Raw genomic sequence first — 17425 nt, 5'->3', positions numbered from 1 at the left:
AATAAAAATAAATAAATAATTTAAAAAATAAATAAATTTAAAAAAAAGAAAAAAAAATTTAAGACTTGTATTCCAAATAGGATTTTCCATCTTCCCTTACTAAATAAGTAGCACACCTCAACCTGTTACGCATTAATGGGGAAAAATAACCTCTACAGAGAAGATCTCATGGTTATCCAGGATTTTCCTATTATAGTTAAATGGCATTCAATGGTAGGGGATCTGAAAAATAAATATCATGAAATCAAAAGTTCTTAATTTGTAGGTTAGGTTCCTTCCAAAATTCATCCTAGAGAAAGAGAGGTTCAATAGTTCACTTTTATCAGATATTCACTTCTTCTGTTCCCCAATTCTATGTACAGCTATTTCTAGTGTGGTGTGGAGGGATGCACACATATACAAAAAATATATATACATACTTCTCCCTTTCCTATGTACTCTGGACTATACCCTCTCCCTCAATGATGAACCACAGCTCATTTCTGCATTCTCTATTTGAATCCCTGAGGAAACTAGCAATCTTGTATCTGCTACTCTGGAAAAGCACTTGTGAAGATTAAATGAGAAAATCCATATAAAAACCCTAATACTCAATACGTATTAGCTATTATTATTAGAGAATAAAAAGATGATTAGATTACAAAATGATAATCAGCCCCAAAACTTATTTACTGGTACCAGGAATTGAACTCAGAACCTTGCAGTTGCTAGGCAGGCACTGTGTCACTGAGCTATATATGCCCAGTCCCTAGAAACATAGTTTAAAACCATTACCAGAATGGGAAATAATTCAAAACTAGGGACAATCCACCCAGATATCCAATATAAGATATATTCCTTATATCCAATTTGACTCCTGATTTCTGGTATTATTTGAATATAGGATCACAATGAAAATGTAAACAGCTCCTCTCCTCAATAAACCGAAGGTTATTTCATTTCAACCTTCCTACCCAAAACATTCTTCATAATAAACCTTGAAATAAACTCCATCTTCCAATCTAGAGCAAGAAAGAATAGTAAAGTAAAAGAGAGTGTCTCCCTCTGAAGTAGCAGGATTTTTGCCTAATTAAAATCATTCAGTGCCCAATCACCAGAGTACCAGACAACTCCCATGATCAGGATGTACAATCGGGCAACACCAATCCCTATTCAAAGCTGCACATAAATGGATTTCTCAAGAGCCCCAGTGTTACTAGGGGTGTTGGTGCATACCTGTAACTATAGCATTCAGGAGGCTGAGGCAAGAGATCTCTGTAAGTTTGAGGTCAGCCTGGGCTACACAGTGAGACTTGTCTCAAAACAAACAGAAGAGACATTACCCCTTAAACTGGAGGCAAGCTGGCATGGTGGTCCATGCCTGTAATCCCAGAACTCAGGAGGCTGAGGCAGGAGGATTAAGTTTGGGACCAGCCTGGACTATAAGGTGAGCTCAAGGCCAGCCTGAGCTATTTAGTGAGACTCTGTCTCAAAAAAAAAAAAAAAAAAGACACCCAGAAAAAAATCTGGAGGGAGTAAGGCACTTGCCATATGCTCAAATGGGATGCTTTTCACCCTGGCAATCAAAAACCTATTCTAAAAACAAACAAACAAACAAAAAAAAAACCTATTCTATGGACTATGACATAATTTTCACAGAAAAAGGCTGACAATACATAAAGTGTTGAAATACATATTACAGATTTGACACTATCACAGGTGTCCTGCCTGACCAATTCTAACCTGTAAGCCTCTAAGGCTATCCCCAGAAATAAGAGACACATTAAGACCCTCAAAAAAATATACAAACCCTCCATCCAGCTGGATACTTTGGTAGTCCCTGTTGCTCTATGGTTGATTCTTCTAGGTAGTCTACCAACATTCCACATAAAGGAGGCTTCTAACTTGACAGAAGGTGGGCTAAGACTTTTTATACGTTTATCTTGACTATCAAAAGCAAATTATACTGTATGGTAAATAAACCATATCACTACCTGTGAGCTTTATAACTGTGAATGTTATGAAGGATAGCTCTCAACTCCATACATCTGGGTTACCCACCATTTTCTAATAAATACAGAGGTTTCCAGACTCGGGATGATTTTACTCACTAGGGTACACGTACACTGCGTGATGTCAAAGTGCTACCGGCAGCTAGTAAGTAGAAGCTAGAGAGGCCTTCCTCTAAGCATTGTTATCACAGAAGACAACCCTCCACAATAAAGAATCCTCTCACCACCAGGGTTGAGAGACCCTACCCTATGTCACAGTAAAGCTCCCTCACATCAAGGGAAAGTTCCAAGTTTTCACTGCTCTCAGTTCCCTGACACTGGGGCTTTGCTTAGCTCAGTTGTTTAAAGTGCCACTTGGGCTAATGCAATCAGTCACATAGGACCACAGTTTGATTCCCAGCTCCAGAAGCTGCACCAGACCTGCCCTTAAGGCAGCATGAAGGAGCTAAAAAAACAAAAAACCAGGCTGGTGAGATGGCTCAGTGGTCTAAAGCACCTACTTAGAACAAGCTTAGCAAAGCACAGGGACCGCGGTTCAATCCCCCAGCACCACATGCCAGCCAGCCCCTCCCCCTGGTGGGCTGAGCTGGCCACACACACACATACACACACACACATAAAAAAAAAAACAACAACAACAACAAAAAACCTCCTTCCCAGTTTTCTGATACTGAAGTAGGGATTTTGTACTCTCCTATCTAAAAATCCCTTCTCCCTGGCTAAGTCGTCTTCCTCCACTAACAGTCCCAAAAACCAAGTCTCAAAACCAGCATGTCCTCTTCTGTAGTCAGGACAGCTCATTCTGACCCTGACTAACAAGATTCCTTTGGAACCCTTGATTCAGGTCTGTATTGACTAAGACTAAAGCTCCTTCTCTTTCCTTAACCGCTTTCCTGGTCAGAACTCTTAAAGTGAGGCAGGAGGAAGATGATGTAAATCAAGGAAGACCAAGCAAAAAAATTGCCCTGACCAGGCTGCACAACACACTTTACAAAAAGAGCTTTATTTCTTCTACGCTACATAGATTGTACAGCATCAACTGGATATTAGGTGTTTCCAACACCTAATTTAGAACTTTTTTTTTTAACCAGGAATTGAACTCAGGCCCTTGCACTTGCCAGGCAAGCACTTATTCTACTGAGCTATCTCTCCGGCCTAGAACTTAAAAAAAAAAAAAAAAAAAAGTATTTGGTACAGGGTCTCACTACGCAGCCTGAACTCGTAGTGATCCTCCTGTCTTCAGCCTCCCCAGCGCTGCGATTACAGGTGTGCACCACCACACCCTGGCTCAGTGGCTAGCCCAGCACACTGGGGGACAAGTCAGCGTGGCATGTGTTGCCAGTGATTGAACTCTGGTCCCTGCAATTGCCTAAGCGGGTACTGAGTCTGCTGAGCTACCTCACCAGCCCCCAGCACCAAATTTAGCACCAAGCACATGAAAGACCAGGCATGGTGGTGCATGCCTGTAATCCCAGCACATGGGAGGCTGAAAACAGGAGGATCACTACAAGTCCTATCTGTGTAGTGAGACCCTGTACTAAATACATAACAAGAAAGAAAGAAAAAAAATGAAGCAAAAAAGTTATTTGTTTTTGCTCATGGACTGAACAAGTGAGTAAATCTATGGAGTTTCTGCTATTATCTGTTTACTTTAACATCCAAGAAGGGTTACAGACTGCTTATTTTCAGAGAACCAAAAAATTTAGCTTCACTCTTCGTAGAGATAAAATTCCTAGGAGAAAACAGGTCCAAAGTCTAGCGATATTTTATTTTATTTATTTTTTTTGCAGAACTGGGGATTGAACTCAGGTCCTTGTGCTTGCCAGGGAAGTGCTTATTCCACTGAGCCATCTCCCCAGCCCCTCTAGCGATATTTTAGAAAGCTATCCCCTTGCAGAAAATGAGGCTGGAAAAAAAAAAAAAATTGAGGCTGAGAAACAGGGAAGTACTAAGAATTGCTAAAAAAAAAAAAAAAAAAAAAGTAACTTTAAGCTCTAAACTAGTGAAATGTGTTGAAAGCTTTAACTGAACCCTCAAAATACACATATTTATAAATACGTTAACTAAACAATCATAAAGGAATCACATAACCTAAATTACATTTTCTGCCACACTTCTAGTCACTTTACTGTGAAAAAATGGAAAATGTCTCTAAAATTACAAGGCACTAAAAAGCAGAGATGCAAATAATATATCATTTCATATATAATCACCTGAGCATTCTCAGATTGTGTTATTTACAAGGTCTGGAAACAAACCTACACAGATAGGACTGTACTTAGGAGGACAAAACACTAAGCCAGGGGCCAGGGAGATGGCTCAGTGGAACAGGTGCTTCCCTGGCAAGTGCAAGGGCCTGAGTTCAAGCCCTGGTTCTGCCAAAAAAACAAAAACAAAACACTAAGCCAATGCTACTTTACTGCTAATGACAAGAACCATTTGCAGACTGCTTCAAAGAAGACAGGGTTTCTAAATTAAAATTTTTAAAGTTTTAAAATTATTCAAACTAGCGAACTGTTGAAAAATACACCTACTCATCTATATGAGATGATGATGAAATAGTATTCACTTTGGACTACAAGATATATAAGGAAAAAAAGAAAAAAACACAAACAAAGGGGCCGGGGAGATAGCTCAGTGGAAAAAGTGCTTGCCTGGCAAGTGCAATGGCCTGAGTTCAATCCCTGGTTCTGCAAAAAAAAAAAAAAAGATACATAAGGTGACTAACATTCTGAAGAACCAAATCAGGAAGATGATGTATCTGAGCAACTGCCTCAAGAATTCTACATTTCACTCTATTGGTAAAAATACACATCAATTACAAACTTTTATCCCCCCATTTATGTATTTGGTGCAGGGTCTCACTACACAGCTTGATCCTCCTGTTTTCAGCCTCCCTAGAGATGGGATTACAGGCGTGCACCATTATGCCAGGACTCAGTCTGTGGCACAGCATATAAGACCGAGAATCGAACCCCAGTCCATGAGCTTGCCAAAACAGACGTTTATTCTGCTATCTCGCTTGCCCCAATTACTAACTTCAATACTTTTTTTGGGGTGTGAGATTGGTCTCACTCTTTATTTTTAGTTCAGGCTGGTCTTGAACTGTAATCCAGGCTGACCTCAACCTCCTGGGATCCTCCGGTCTCAGCCTCCTGCATGCTGGAATTATAGGTGTTTGCCACCAGAGCTGGCTATACAATTTTAAGAACACAGCAGTTTAGTCCTTGACCTCTTCAAAGATCAGAAAAGTCAACAGCAGTTTAAAAAAGTCAGGAACCCTAACAAGATATGCTTCTCAGTAGCACCCAATTCCAGAACACAGAACTGTAAGATAAACCTCTCAGGACACTTTAGGTTTTTTGATTGACAGAGGTCAGCACACGTAACACTCTCTACTTCAATTTTTTCTTTTTTACTTTTAAGGGGAGTTTAGATTAGTCAATATTAAATCTACTGTTTGGGCTGAGGAGATAGCTCAGTGGTCTAAGTGTCTGCCTGGCAAGTGCAACATCCCAGCAGTTCCACATGGCATGTGGCCCCAAAATGGGGTGTGGTGGTACACACCTATAATCCCAAGGCTGGGGAGGCTGAGGCAGGAGCATCACTATGAATCCAAAATGCATAGCAAGGGGCTGGTGAGATGGCTCAGTGGTCTAAAGCACCTACTTAGAACAAGCTTAGCAAAGCACAGGGACCGCGGTTCAATTCTCCAGCACCACATGCCAGCCAGCCTGCCCCCTGGTGGGCTGAGCTGGCCACACACACAAAATTTTTTTTAAAAAAGCATAGCAAGATGCCATATCAACAAATAATTTTAAAAAAAAATCTATTTTTCTATAGAAAAATGCATCCATTTAATGAAAGCCCATGAAAGGCTTGCCTCAATTGCATCAAATGAAATCAGTATTTTCTCAAAATCTATTACATTTTAAAGTCTAAAGTATATAAAAAGTAAACCTTTTATTTTTTTTATTTTTAAATTTATTTATTTATTTAGTGTGTGTGTGGCCAGCTCAGCTCACCAGGGGGCGGGGCTGGCTGGCATGTGGTGCTGGGGGATATAACCGCGGTCCCTGCGCTTTGCTAAGTTTGTTCTAAGTAGGTGCTTCAGACCACTGAGCCATCTCACCAGCCCAAAAGTAAACCTTTTAAAAAAAGTTTTTCTTTATTTTATTTTTTCTTTCTTTATTTTATTTTTTTTTTGGTGCGGAACCAGGGATTGAACTCAGGCCCTGCACTTGCCAAGGAAGCACTTATTCCACTGAGCCACCTCCCCAGCCCTAAAAAAGTTTTTCTTTAAAAAAAATCTGAGATACGGTCTCCCTAAAATTGCCTAGCTCAACCTACCACAGGATTAGGTTTTTATTTTGTTTTTGTTTGTGCGTACTGCTCACACTGAACACAGGGTGGTCCTCTTGAGTGCTAGCTAAGTACTCTACCATTGAACTACACCCCCAGATCTTTTCACTTTTAATCCAACAGGGGGAAAAAAAAAATCAATTTACTTTTTTTTAATGAGCAGAATATATTTATTGAGAGAAAGAAAGCTCCTGTCCAAGAGAGGGACAGGAGGGGGGCCTGAGCAGGTAGTTCCCTGGGAATCTGTCTCTCCCAGGGACTTTTATAGTGTAAAACCATGTGGGGCTAAAACAATGGGAACTCACTTAGGTAGGCAGGAAAAATTTGTTACCTAAGCAAGTCCCAATCCAGAATTTATGAAAGAAAGGCAAAGTCATATCTCCATCCACTGATCTCGGTGGAAACCTCCAAAATGATACAGGGAGAAAAACTGATCTGGGGAGGGGGTGACCTCCAAGCCATATAGGGAACCTCCAAATGACATAGGGAAAAATTGATCTCCCGACCTGACCCGCACGAGTTCGTGTTCTCTAAAACCGAAGAATGAATTTTAGGAACAAACGGAGGTTATGAGCAGAATATATTTATTGAGAGAAAGAAAGCTCCTGTTCAAGAGAGGGACAGGAGGGGGTCCCGAGTGGGTAGTTCCCCCAATTTACTTTTCTGTCAAGTCTCAATTTAGGTAAGCAAAGGCTGAAGAAAGGAGAACTTAAAAAAAAAAAAAAAAGAATTTTCCAGAAAGCAAAACAAAGAAACTAGCCAGTCTACCAGAGTAAGAAAAAAACCTGACATCAGAAGGACTTGTTTATACGGTCTCCAGAATATTAACAGACCTAATGAAACGAGCAATGAAGTAATTTCAAATTAATAACGCCACTTTCCTACCCTAGGTTTTAATCAGATGGCAGATTTTTAACTGGAAAATAGTTAAGAGGATGCTTTAAATGCCATACTTACAGTTTTTAGGGCAGTCCAAATGCTTTTACTTCAACACTCAAAACCTAAACTCTTGTGGCAAACTTTTGTCCCCAACCAATTCTGGCAAGCAATATGTCCCCATAAAGTACTATCACTTTAGACTACAGGAGAAATCTCAATTTATCAAGTAAGAGAAAAAAATCTCAGCAGAGGAAAAGTTTATCATTCTTATCAAGAATAAGAGATGTTTTTTCATAGACAAGAGAGTGAAACATCTAACAAGTAAACTTCTAATTAGTTCCATGAAGAAAGAAAAAATCTCCAGCACTTTAAGTCAACTATAGGATTCCCAGCAAGGCCGTCCCTAGGCTAAAATCACCACTGAGGAACAAGCTCATCAGCCTCTTTCTTCTTCTTTTTTTGGTACTGGGAATTGAACTCATGACCTCACACTTGCTAAGCAGGTGCTGTGCCGCTGGTCTATATTCCTAGCCCATCTGGCTCATTCTGCACACATCAGTCCCCACCCTGATTCAGACAACTTAACAGCAGTTAAGTCTTCCCCATCACCTCTTCCTTCACTTCTCAGAACATACCCTTCTTTACTTCTCCAATTCACTTGCTCAAAGGCTGTGTAGACATAACATATTAAGCAGAACCCAAAGAAGCCCTCCCTTGGCAGCACTCTATGCAGGCGACTGCATCACTTGTAATGAAAGTAGATACTGATGGTGAATAACTGAGTTTTTTCCTCTATGACTTCTAGGGTAAGGGGGCGGGGCCCCCAAATCGGGAGAAAGAGATACTCTGGAGGGCAGGAATCAGAATCAGTGAGGTCACTGCAGGGGACTACTTTTAGTTGACAAATTAAGTTTACCCCGGGGGAAGGGTCCAACGAAAAGTCTCACAGGTCACATGATTGGTAGGATCCAAGCTTGCCCAGAAAGCCTCAGAAAATGAAACCAAATCTAATTAAAATGGACATTTCAAAACAACAAGAGTCACAGCAGCAAACGCACAGCTGCCATTTCCCGGCCACTTCCTGTGGGAGGCTGGGGGAGGGGCTGTTTGTGTACAGATGGAGGTGGAAGCTATCCCCCTTAAAGCCCCCCAAAGGACACAAATCCCTCACTCTGATAAAGCCCAAAAAAAGATGACTGCTATTGCTATTGCCTTCCCCTGAAAACTGGGAACACCGGAAAAGAAAGGGATGATGCCAGATCATCTTTTCTTCCACGGAAACAGGGATCCCCTTAGCAAGGGATTTCCTTGGAAAGGAATCCCTCTTTATTCTTACCCTCAACCCAGCTCAAACCCGGGACGACTACCATCTGCCCTATCAATCCCATTCCTGGAGTAGGGGATTCTCCGAGACGCGAGGGCCAAGCCAAGGGCAGCTCCGTGCCCAGCCAGGCCTCGTTCTGCCCTCCAGCTCGAGAGAACGTGCGCGCTCCCACACGGAGGCACCTTCGGAGCCCGGGAGGCCCCTGCTGCCCTCACTCACCGCGGCGCAAACGCCCGGATGCCCCAGACGGTTGGCCCACCCCAGGGACCCGCACCCACCCGGCACGCGGGCCGCCCCCACCCCACCCGAGTAGGTGGAGCCCCTCCGAAGGATGCCACCCCGAGTCCCCCACTGGAGTCTCCACAGTCAGGCGGCTTCTCCGCCTCCTCCGCGTCGCCGCCGCCGGAGCCTTCACAGCTCCGCCCGCCCCCGCGGCCCAGTGGAGGTCCTCAGCTGCTCCGCCAGTCCCCAGGACAGGGACATCCCCCGCTGGAAACAGGCTCCCCTCAGTTGCCTGCCCCATGCTAGGTTCAAGGCAGCTCCAGACCCTCTTCCCAGAGCGAAGCCTCGGATGGAAGCGGGGTTTTCTCTCCTCAGACGCCCGGCCACAAACCCCACAGACCTGGGGAGGCGGCGTCCAGGCGGGTTCGGGGCTCGCGTCTCCCCGGGGGGCAGGGGCCGGCAGGCGGTTCACATGGCCGAGCAGCGGGCGCCGGGAGGGGAGGAGACGCCCGAGGGGGGAGAGGGTCCGGGGAGGGGGGATGGGGGACGCGGCTCAACCGCGGGGCCCGAGCGGAGCCAACATGGCCGGCGGGGGAGGAGTGAGTCGAAGCCGGAGGGGGCGGGGAAGCTGTGGCCGCGAGAGCCGCCCTCCTTGGCCTGGGCTACCGGGTCCTAGTGCCCGGAGTCTCCCTTCCAGACTCCGATCTGGGTCCTAGCGCCTCAAGGGCTACACCCAGGCCTCCTGGTCAGCTCTCTTGGCAGCCAGTTTCTTTGAGGACTGTCCTCTTGCTTCACACCACCAAACTCGGGGGCGAGCTATAGTCCTTAGATTAACCTAAAAGACTAGGCCACTGTTCTAGCACCAAAGGCACGCGCTAATTTGAGGGAGGCTGGTGGATGACAATTTCAGGAGTTTATTTCCCAGGCAGGGTAGTGGAAAAATGGAAGTGAAAAGGTTAGGGCGCTATTCAAAGATTTGGAAAGAGCAACAGTCCACCACCCACTCACCTCTGTCTGGTCAGGGCAGCCTGGTCTTGTCTGGATCACCACTTTCCTGGTGACATCTGCAAGGCCTTGGCCTTCAAGAAGATTCCTGTGAGTAGAGAAAAGATGTTTGGTTCTGAAATTGTACAACAGAAACTGACTCTAGCCTAAATGCCCTCCAAAGGGTAGAAGATAAGCAGAAAACTTACCAATAAATAAGGTCTATTTATTCTATAGTTCTAGTATTTTTTTCTAGCGAAACTGCATAACTTTGTGAAATTTTCTGGAAACAGGACAGTAAAAGCTAACAAATTAGTTGGCTGTTATCTAAAGTGTCCGTTGCTGGGCCACAGGATGGGGAATAGTGTCATATGTTAGAGAGTACCAAACTTTTACCTCAACTTTCTCTCCTTTGTCAGATGAAGAAATTAAGGCCTAGAGAGGTTCATTGACTTGTTCAAGATCAAACAGTGGATAAAATATGACCAGAAAGGAAATACATTCCATTTCCTTACAATTTAACATTTTTCAGGCTTCAAAATAATTCCCATTGGGGGCCGGGGAGATGGCTCAGTAGAATAAGTGCTTGTCTGGCAAGCCCAAGTGTCTGAGTTCAATCCTCGGTTCCGCCAAAAAAAAAAAAAAAAAAAAAATTAATTAATTAAAAAATAATAATTCCCATTCAATACAATACAATGCAATGCAGTTTAACAGTTGCCTCGAATGTGCAAAGTTCATGCAGAATGTCTTGGAAGAGCAAGCATGATGATGGGGGGCCAGGGAGATGGTTCAGTGGAATAAGCACTTTCTGGGCAAGCACAAGGGCCTGAGTTCAATCCCCGGTTATGCCCCCCCCCAAAAAAAAAGTGATGATGGCCAAACTCTGGCAGGCTGGGAGACATCAATAAATACTTTTATTTGGGGGTGTTTAAGGAGGAAACAGACCTGAAAACCAGGTGAGCATCAGGCAAGGTAGGAGCAACTCCAATTCTAGATTGGATTTCTGTACTCCCTAGCAGGGTGGGCTCGGTGTGACTCCACCCACTACTACAGATAGCTCAGGCTAAGGAAGCTTGCTTTAGAAAAGCCTCACAAAATGTGAGAGCCTGCAGACACTAAAGGGAGTTTTTCTCCCACTCCTTAGATAAGTAGATTACTAGGGGAAGTAGTAGATAGGTAGAAACCAAAATCCCTTCTCCTGTCAAACAGATTTATAGGTCATCTTGAGAAGAAAAATAAGACACCCTGCCCCTCAATATCCTGCTGATCTTAAGTCTGTAGTGAAACAGACACACTCAAGGGGGAAAAGTCCCTTCTGGAGAAAGGACAGATCCAAAAAAGCTTTGCTAAGGAATGCCTGTCTCCAAAATAAGTAAAGGCAGGGGCTCAGCGTGTGGAATTGACACTACACTTGAAGGGTAGAGGATAGAAGAAGGCGGAGACAATTGAAGGTGGGGAAGAGAGCTGATATTCTCCTTCTTTGCTTTCCTGGGCAGATGAGGGTGACTCTCCCTACCTCCCGCCCCCAAATGCAGGACTAGCCAGTCGGAGGCTGGGCCAGCAAGGGAGGAGCCACGCCGGTCAGACGGGTGTAGGCACGCCCCTCCGCGCCACACCGCACACCCACACACACCCTCTGCGGCTTCTCTCTGCTCCGGAAGAGCCGGTTACTCCTGTGCGCACTGACTGCCCCCACCCCTTCCGAGCCCCAGGCCTAGTCTCCAGGGCAACCTCTAGGACTGTCCCCGACGGGAGAGGTTTGGGAGACTGCTGGATAGGAAAGGACCACCCGGGATTAGAGAAGAAAAAAGAACAGGATCCCATTTTTCCCTTTTGATACCGAAGACTAACAATCATCATCCTTGAATGAGACCTTGCCTTATCCCATTTAATCAGGGATCTTCCTAGCATTCAGGAGACAGTAGTCAAAATGCCCAACAGCTGGGTGTTTACTTCTTGCCAGTCGTCACCCAAGTAGCAGCTGTGCTTCTCCCTCCCATTCAGACGGCAGAGGGCAGGCTCACCCCGTGTGTCCCTAAATATTTCTCAATCCCATCAGATGTGGCCAATGACCTTACTCACCGCCCTTTAAGAAGCTACTAGAAAGGGGAAGGGGGAAAGGGTCATTTTATCAGTAATTTATGGGAAGAGTGTCTAGGAAAGAGTCCCTCAAGACAGGTCAGGGGAAGAGAAAAAGAGGAGGAAGGAATTAGCACCTGCTCCCCTTTCTAACCCTCCTTTCTCGCTACACCTCCCTGACTCCGGGGTCAGCTGTCACAGTGCCTGGCTCCACTCTGCAGCCAGATGGCAAGGACCAGGAGGAGGAAGGGAAAAGAGCCTTACTGGTCCTAGCTCTGCTTCCTTCCTTCTCCCCCATCCAGACCCTCCTAGCATCCAACCCCAAGCACCACTAGGGACTACATTAACCTTCCCACCGTGCCCTCCCAATCCCCTGGAACACAATTCACAAGAGTGTGACCAAATCCTGACATTCCTCCCCAATTCTGCAGGTGGTAAGAATGAAAGCACAAAAGCAGAGTTAGGGGTGCAGTTGGACCTGTCAGAGAATTCTCCACTTGAGCTAGGGTAATTATAAAAGACCTCCTGCTTGCTAGCAGAATGGATCATACTGTTAATAGGATTTACTAGAGAGATGGCTTTCAGTCTTCCATTCCAATTGGTCCCCTCTTCCTTGGGTCAGAGCAAAACAGTCCTCATCCTTCTCACCTTGGGGAGGCAAGATTCTCCCATAATATATTAAAAGGTAAATACTCTTCTCTCCAAGTCGGCCAATGCCCCTCAGATTTAGTCTTAGGATGGAGGTACCCTCTACCTCTTTAATAGAGAAAGATGGACTTCCCTCGCCTCACCGGTCACCCCGATTCTCCAGGGATTTGATTTAGCCCATGCCCCCAACAGTCGCTGGCCAGCACTCAGATCCTAGGCTTCTGGATTCTGGGGGAGGGGCGTCCGAGGCCGGAACAGCCAACCCCAGGCCCAAGAACGAGGCCCTTCCCACCTGGGCGCTGTGGGCGGAGCTGGGGTCGGACCCCAAACTCTGGAGATTTGGGGTGGGGCGACGACTGTGGAGACGCTGGAGGTGGTACTTCGATTACTGAGCGTATTCGGGCTACTGTCGTCCGGGTTGCCCCGACCCCGGCCCCGACTACGGGAGGGGAGTGGAGCTAAGGTGGCGGTTGTCCCTGCTCCCCGATGGGGGGTTAGGATGGCGTGGGAAAGCGCTAATTCCAGAGTGGAGGAGGCGAAACCTAGACCGCGGGAGATGTTTCTGGCAAGCACGACGCGGGGGAGGGGAAATCCTAGGCCCAGAATAGGAGGAGCACCGGAGAGGATGACGGCTAGGCGTGAGAAGCCTCTGGATTCCGGTCGCCGAGCGCGAGAAGCCGGCGAGTAGACAGCACGGGTTAGAGAGGAAGGGCAGCTCCCGGGGGAGGCCCGGTCCCAAGCCCCGGGACGGGGACCGGGACTCCGAGCCGGAGGTGTGGGCCGGGCCTCACCTGGAGCTGGGCCGGGCTGCGGGCAGCGGCGGCGCAGGTGGCGGAGCGGGGCGGCGGCGCCTCCTCCCCCAGCCCTGGGCCGGCGGGGGGAGGGGGAGGTGGCGCTTAAAGGGCCAGGAGCGAACGGGGTGAGGAGCTATCGGGGAGGGGGAGGCGGGTGGCGTCTCCGGCCAGAACCAGGAAGGATCCCAGATGGAGGAGGACAGCAGATCCCAGGAAGAGGCAGAAACTTAGGCGGCGAAGTCGGGGGTGGGGGTGGGGGGTGTCCGAACCGCAGTACTTGGGAGAGCGGTGCCTGCGCTCCCGGGCGCTGCGAAGACCTCTGCACAAAGAAGGCTGGGAAAGCAGTGGGAGCCACAAGGACTCCAGCACGGCCCCGAGTGCTGGGGGTCACGCGCAGCTCCCTACGAGGTGAACAGGTCCCCGGTTTCACCTCCTCCTCCAGGCCCCACCCGCACAACTGTGGAGCTTCTGGAATCAGGAAGCCACAAGGGCAAAACCTTCCTGTCCTCTCAAGCTCAGTTTTACCTCACTCAGTGTCCTCACCGACTAATGTGGAGGCCTGCCGAACAGCCCGACGCAGGTTGACGTGGGATCGTGAGAATCGCTTTTATTCATACTTTAGTTTTGTCCCAACCACTGCCATCCTTGCAGCAATCTCTGGGGCAACCAGAAGCAGGTGCTCAGTGCAGCCCCCACCCGGTGGTGGGACATGGTGGGGGAGGAGAGACACAAGGACTTGAGAGGCCTGAGGGAGACTGGGGGAAGTGGAAGCACCCCAAAGACCCTCCACAACGACCGAAGGTGAGCGCCACTTTTGTGGGGGCAGCAGGAGTACTATGAAATATTACTGGGATCTCCACAGCTTGAATAAGGAGCTAAGAGCAGTACTCAGGATGGGGAAGCCCTGGCTTGAGGCAAGGGCTTAGGCGCTTGCTTAGAGCTGGAGCTTGCCAATGCTGGGATCCCTTGGCTGGCAGCCTCACCAGCTGAGCCCTGTGTCTCCCCCATAGTCCCATTTCCTCTGTTTCACCCCCCAAACGAGCAAAGGTTAGGCCCCACCCACCCCTGCTGAGTCAGCCAGGGAGGGAGCTAGGCATCCCTCAGGCCTTCCCCAGGGCTTGCCCCGCACTCACCCATGTCAGTCTGGCAGGACTCCCCGCGGGGACCACCGACTCCTCACTGTCCTTGGCCCACCTTGACGTGAAGGCTGGTGTTAGATCTTCTCAAAATATGAACTGAAAACTAGTAAGAATCAAAAAGCCAGTGTATGCTTCCTGCGAACCACACAGCCTGAACTGCTGTAGGGTGATGTCCCTGTGTGACAGACTGGGGTGGGAGGGAGGAGGGAAGGGCGGGGCTTTCTCTGGGTGGAGAGAGGGAGGAGGCAAGGACAGGGCAGACCAGGAGAAATATGGAGGAAGGTTAGAAGTGTGTTGACACTTCAGTGGCGTGGTAGAAGAGGGTGGTGAAGGAGGAAGGAAATAATTGCATCTAGTGACAGGGAGAAGGTTCTCAGTAAATGCTGGAGGTCGTCCTGAACGTGTGGCGAGGAAGAGGTGGAAGGATGCAAATGACCTTTAGGATTTCATTTCCCAGGCCTGCATCTGGGTAGCTGAGAAAACAGCAGGAAGGGGTGACCCAGACCCTGGTGCCTTCATCACCTTATCCACTCGAGTCAGGACTTGGAAGAAGTGTCCCCACCCCCATAACTCAGCATTTCCCCAAATTCAAGCTTCTGGGAGCCGACTACCGGTCACAAGCAGCTCAGGGGCTCCACCTTCCGTCTAGACCACGACATAGGAGACTGGTGTCGTGGTCATAAGCAGATGGGAGGAAGCTTACAGGCCCCTACTCCACCCCTGGCGCCTCTCCTAGGGCCCCTCCCCAACCTTTAGCCCCCAGGGGCCTCTGAATTGGGAGCTCAGCAGCTAGTCTCCGCCCAGCTTCTACCCAACTTGGAGACCTCACGGGTGGAGCCTATAGATGCAGGCCACTCCTCCGGACAAAAGCCTCAGCTGGTTTGTAAACAGTCATTAGATGAGAACCACCTCCCAGCAAATGGCCTTTAAAGGATTTCAAAATGGTGACATCAGAGATCTTGCAGGCTCCGATGCTGCCACGAGAGGGCACTAGGACGGATCTGGCCTCAGAGAACACCAGGGGCACCAAAATTGACCTTGCACTATAGCATTTTAGGCTAAAACGACCTAACTTCATTTAGGAGCCCAAGCAGCAATTCAAAAGTTGCTGTCTCCCCGTAAGATCAAACCTTTCCTAAACTTTCACAAGGGACCTCAGTAGAGCTCAGGCGAGGCCTCATGGTACGCTTTACTCCTGGAGAGGCTCAATCACAAACATGCAGGTATAGGCTTGCTCCTGTCAGGAGACAATAGTATAAAGATCTAATGAAGATGTAGAGCCCTTTTAACTCATTGTAACAAAAGACAAGTACAATTTCCTAAAAATTTTAATTCCTGCCTTGCCTTGGAATGCCACTTCTAAACCAATAGGATTTTTGTTTTTGTGTACTACTTTTTTTTTTTTGGTGGTACCAGGGATCAAACTCAGGACCTTATGCTTGAATACTGCTCTTAAAAAAATCCTTTTTTAACCAAGTAGAAATGTGCTGAGGGGTAAGATCCATTTGCTTTCAACAAATATGATTGAGACAAAGGTGGGAAAGTTCACACTACCCAAAGGAAAATCCTCAGAAAACCTGCAGCAGTTTATAAATCTTTAAGAATGGTAATTCTTTTCTGATATTATTCCAAGTACAGTTAGCCTAATTTGCATCTTTTTTTTTTTTTTTTGTGGAACTGGGGATTGAACTCAGGCGCAGGGAAGCACTTATTCCACTGAGCCATCTTCCCAGCCCCTCCTAATTTGCATCTTATGGCTGTCAAAAACGTTAGTACTATGTTGTCATAACCAAGAAAAACACAAATGCTGGGTTTACATTTTATTGGAAACCTTAAATACTCTTCAGACACAGTATGTCTTCAACTGAGGCTCTTGTACGGCCGACACAGAAACTGGTTTCAGGGTTATCAGCAAAGTGAAGGGCAGGACAGAAGAGAGCTTATTCTGGCGGGAGGCTCTCAAGACGCATGCTCCTCGGCAAGTTTATCAGCTTTTGCCACAGCTTCTTCAATGGGTCCCACCATGTAAAAGGCCTGTTCTGGGAGATGGTCATAGTCGCCTGCAAGGAAAGTAAATCCAACTAGCAAGGAGTGTAGCATGGTACCAACCTTATCCATGAGTGGAAGCCACCAGACTGACCAATTCATGTCGTCTAAGAAACCTCTTCAGTGTCCCTCAACATGTCAAGTTCAAAAGACACAGTGTACTATGGATTAAGAACACATTTTAAAAAACATGAGTAGCAGCCATAGTGGCACATGCCTATAATCCCATCATTTGGGAGGCTGGAGGCAGGAAGATCAATGTAAGTTCAAGGCCAACCTGGGATACATAGTGCATTCAAGATCAGTCTGGACAACACAGTGAGAACCTATCTTAACCTATCTCAAAAACATCACAAAAGGCTAGCACATAAGGACTGGGAGGCTGAAAACAGAAGGATCACAAAGAGTCTGAGCTGCATAGTGAGACCCTGTACCAAATACATAGAAAAAATAAAAATAAATGAACATATGACTTGGAACTGTATTACCTGGGAGCCAAAAAACGAAAACAAAATGAAACTTTTGAGACAGGGTCTCACTATGTAGCCTAGGCTACTGTTGCTACCTCTTGATCCTACTGCTTCAACCTCTTGTCTGCCGGTATGATAGGCCTGCACCACAAGGGCCAGCAACACATTGTATTCTCTTCCCTGGCTATGTAATACGAAGAGTTTACTTTTAACACTTTTATCCTCATTTGTAATACAGGGTAATAATGCTTTTTCTGTATTGTAATTTACTCAGAAGAGTAGCTACCTAGTACAGAAACCATTCAGTGGTGTATTACATACAAAAGGACATGCTACACAACTACTTGGGAGGCCTGAAAGTTTGAGGTTAGCTAAGAAAGACTATCTCAAAATACAGAAAGGGCTGGTATGTAGCTCAGTGGTCAAGTATTTGCCTAGCATGCACAAGATCCTGAGTTGAATCCTCAATAGCCTCGAGGCCAGCCTG

At 46.8% G+C, this 17425-nt stretch overlaps 2 protein-coding genes across 4 annotated transcripts in view; both read right to left on the bottom strand.

Annotated features, from left to right (window-relative positions):
• Baz2a (bromodomain adjacent to zinc finger domain 2A) overlaps positions 1 to 14592 on the bottom strand; it is a 42619-nt gene extending 28027 nt beyond the window's left edge. Inside the window, exons 1-2 of one of the 3 annotated variants that reach the window (XM_023707354.1) lie at positions 14417 to 14592; positions 9787 to 9871 (exon numbers count right to left, since the gene is read on the bottom strand). The gene's annotated coding sequence lies outside the window, so the exon portion shown is untranslated. Of the gene's footprint in view, positions 1 to 8148; positions 8220 to 9178; positions 9364 to 9786; positions 9872 to 14416 lie in introns of those variants that run through there. The other 2 variants (XM_023707355.1, XM_004647056.2) reach the window with 2 other exon arrangements.
• A 1635-nt stretch (positions 14593 to 16227) lies between these two features.
• Atp5f1b (ATP synthase F1 subunit beta) overlaps positions 16228 to 17425 on the bottom strand; it is an 8520-nt gene continuing 7322 nt past the window's right edge. Inside the window, exon 7 of the mRNA XM_023707364.1 lies at positions 16228 to 16584. Within this exon, the coding sequence (XP_023563132.1) occupies positions 16382 to 16584 (203 nt within the window). The 3' untranslated portion in view covers positions 16228 to 16381. The remainder of the gene's footprint in view (positions 16585 to 17425) is intronic.

The sequence above is a fragment of the Octodon degus genome, unplaced genomic scaffold (genome assembly GCF_000260255.1).
Source record: "Octodon degus isolate 3935 unplaced genomic scaffold, OctDeg1.0 scaffold00287, whole genome shotgun sequence".
NCBI lineage: Eukaryota > Metazoa > Chordata > Mammalia > Rodentia > Octodontidae > Octodon > Octodon degus.
This window is presented reverse-complemented; position numbering and strand designations above follow the sequence as displayed.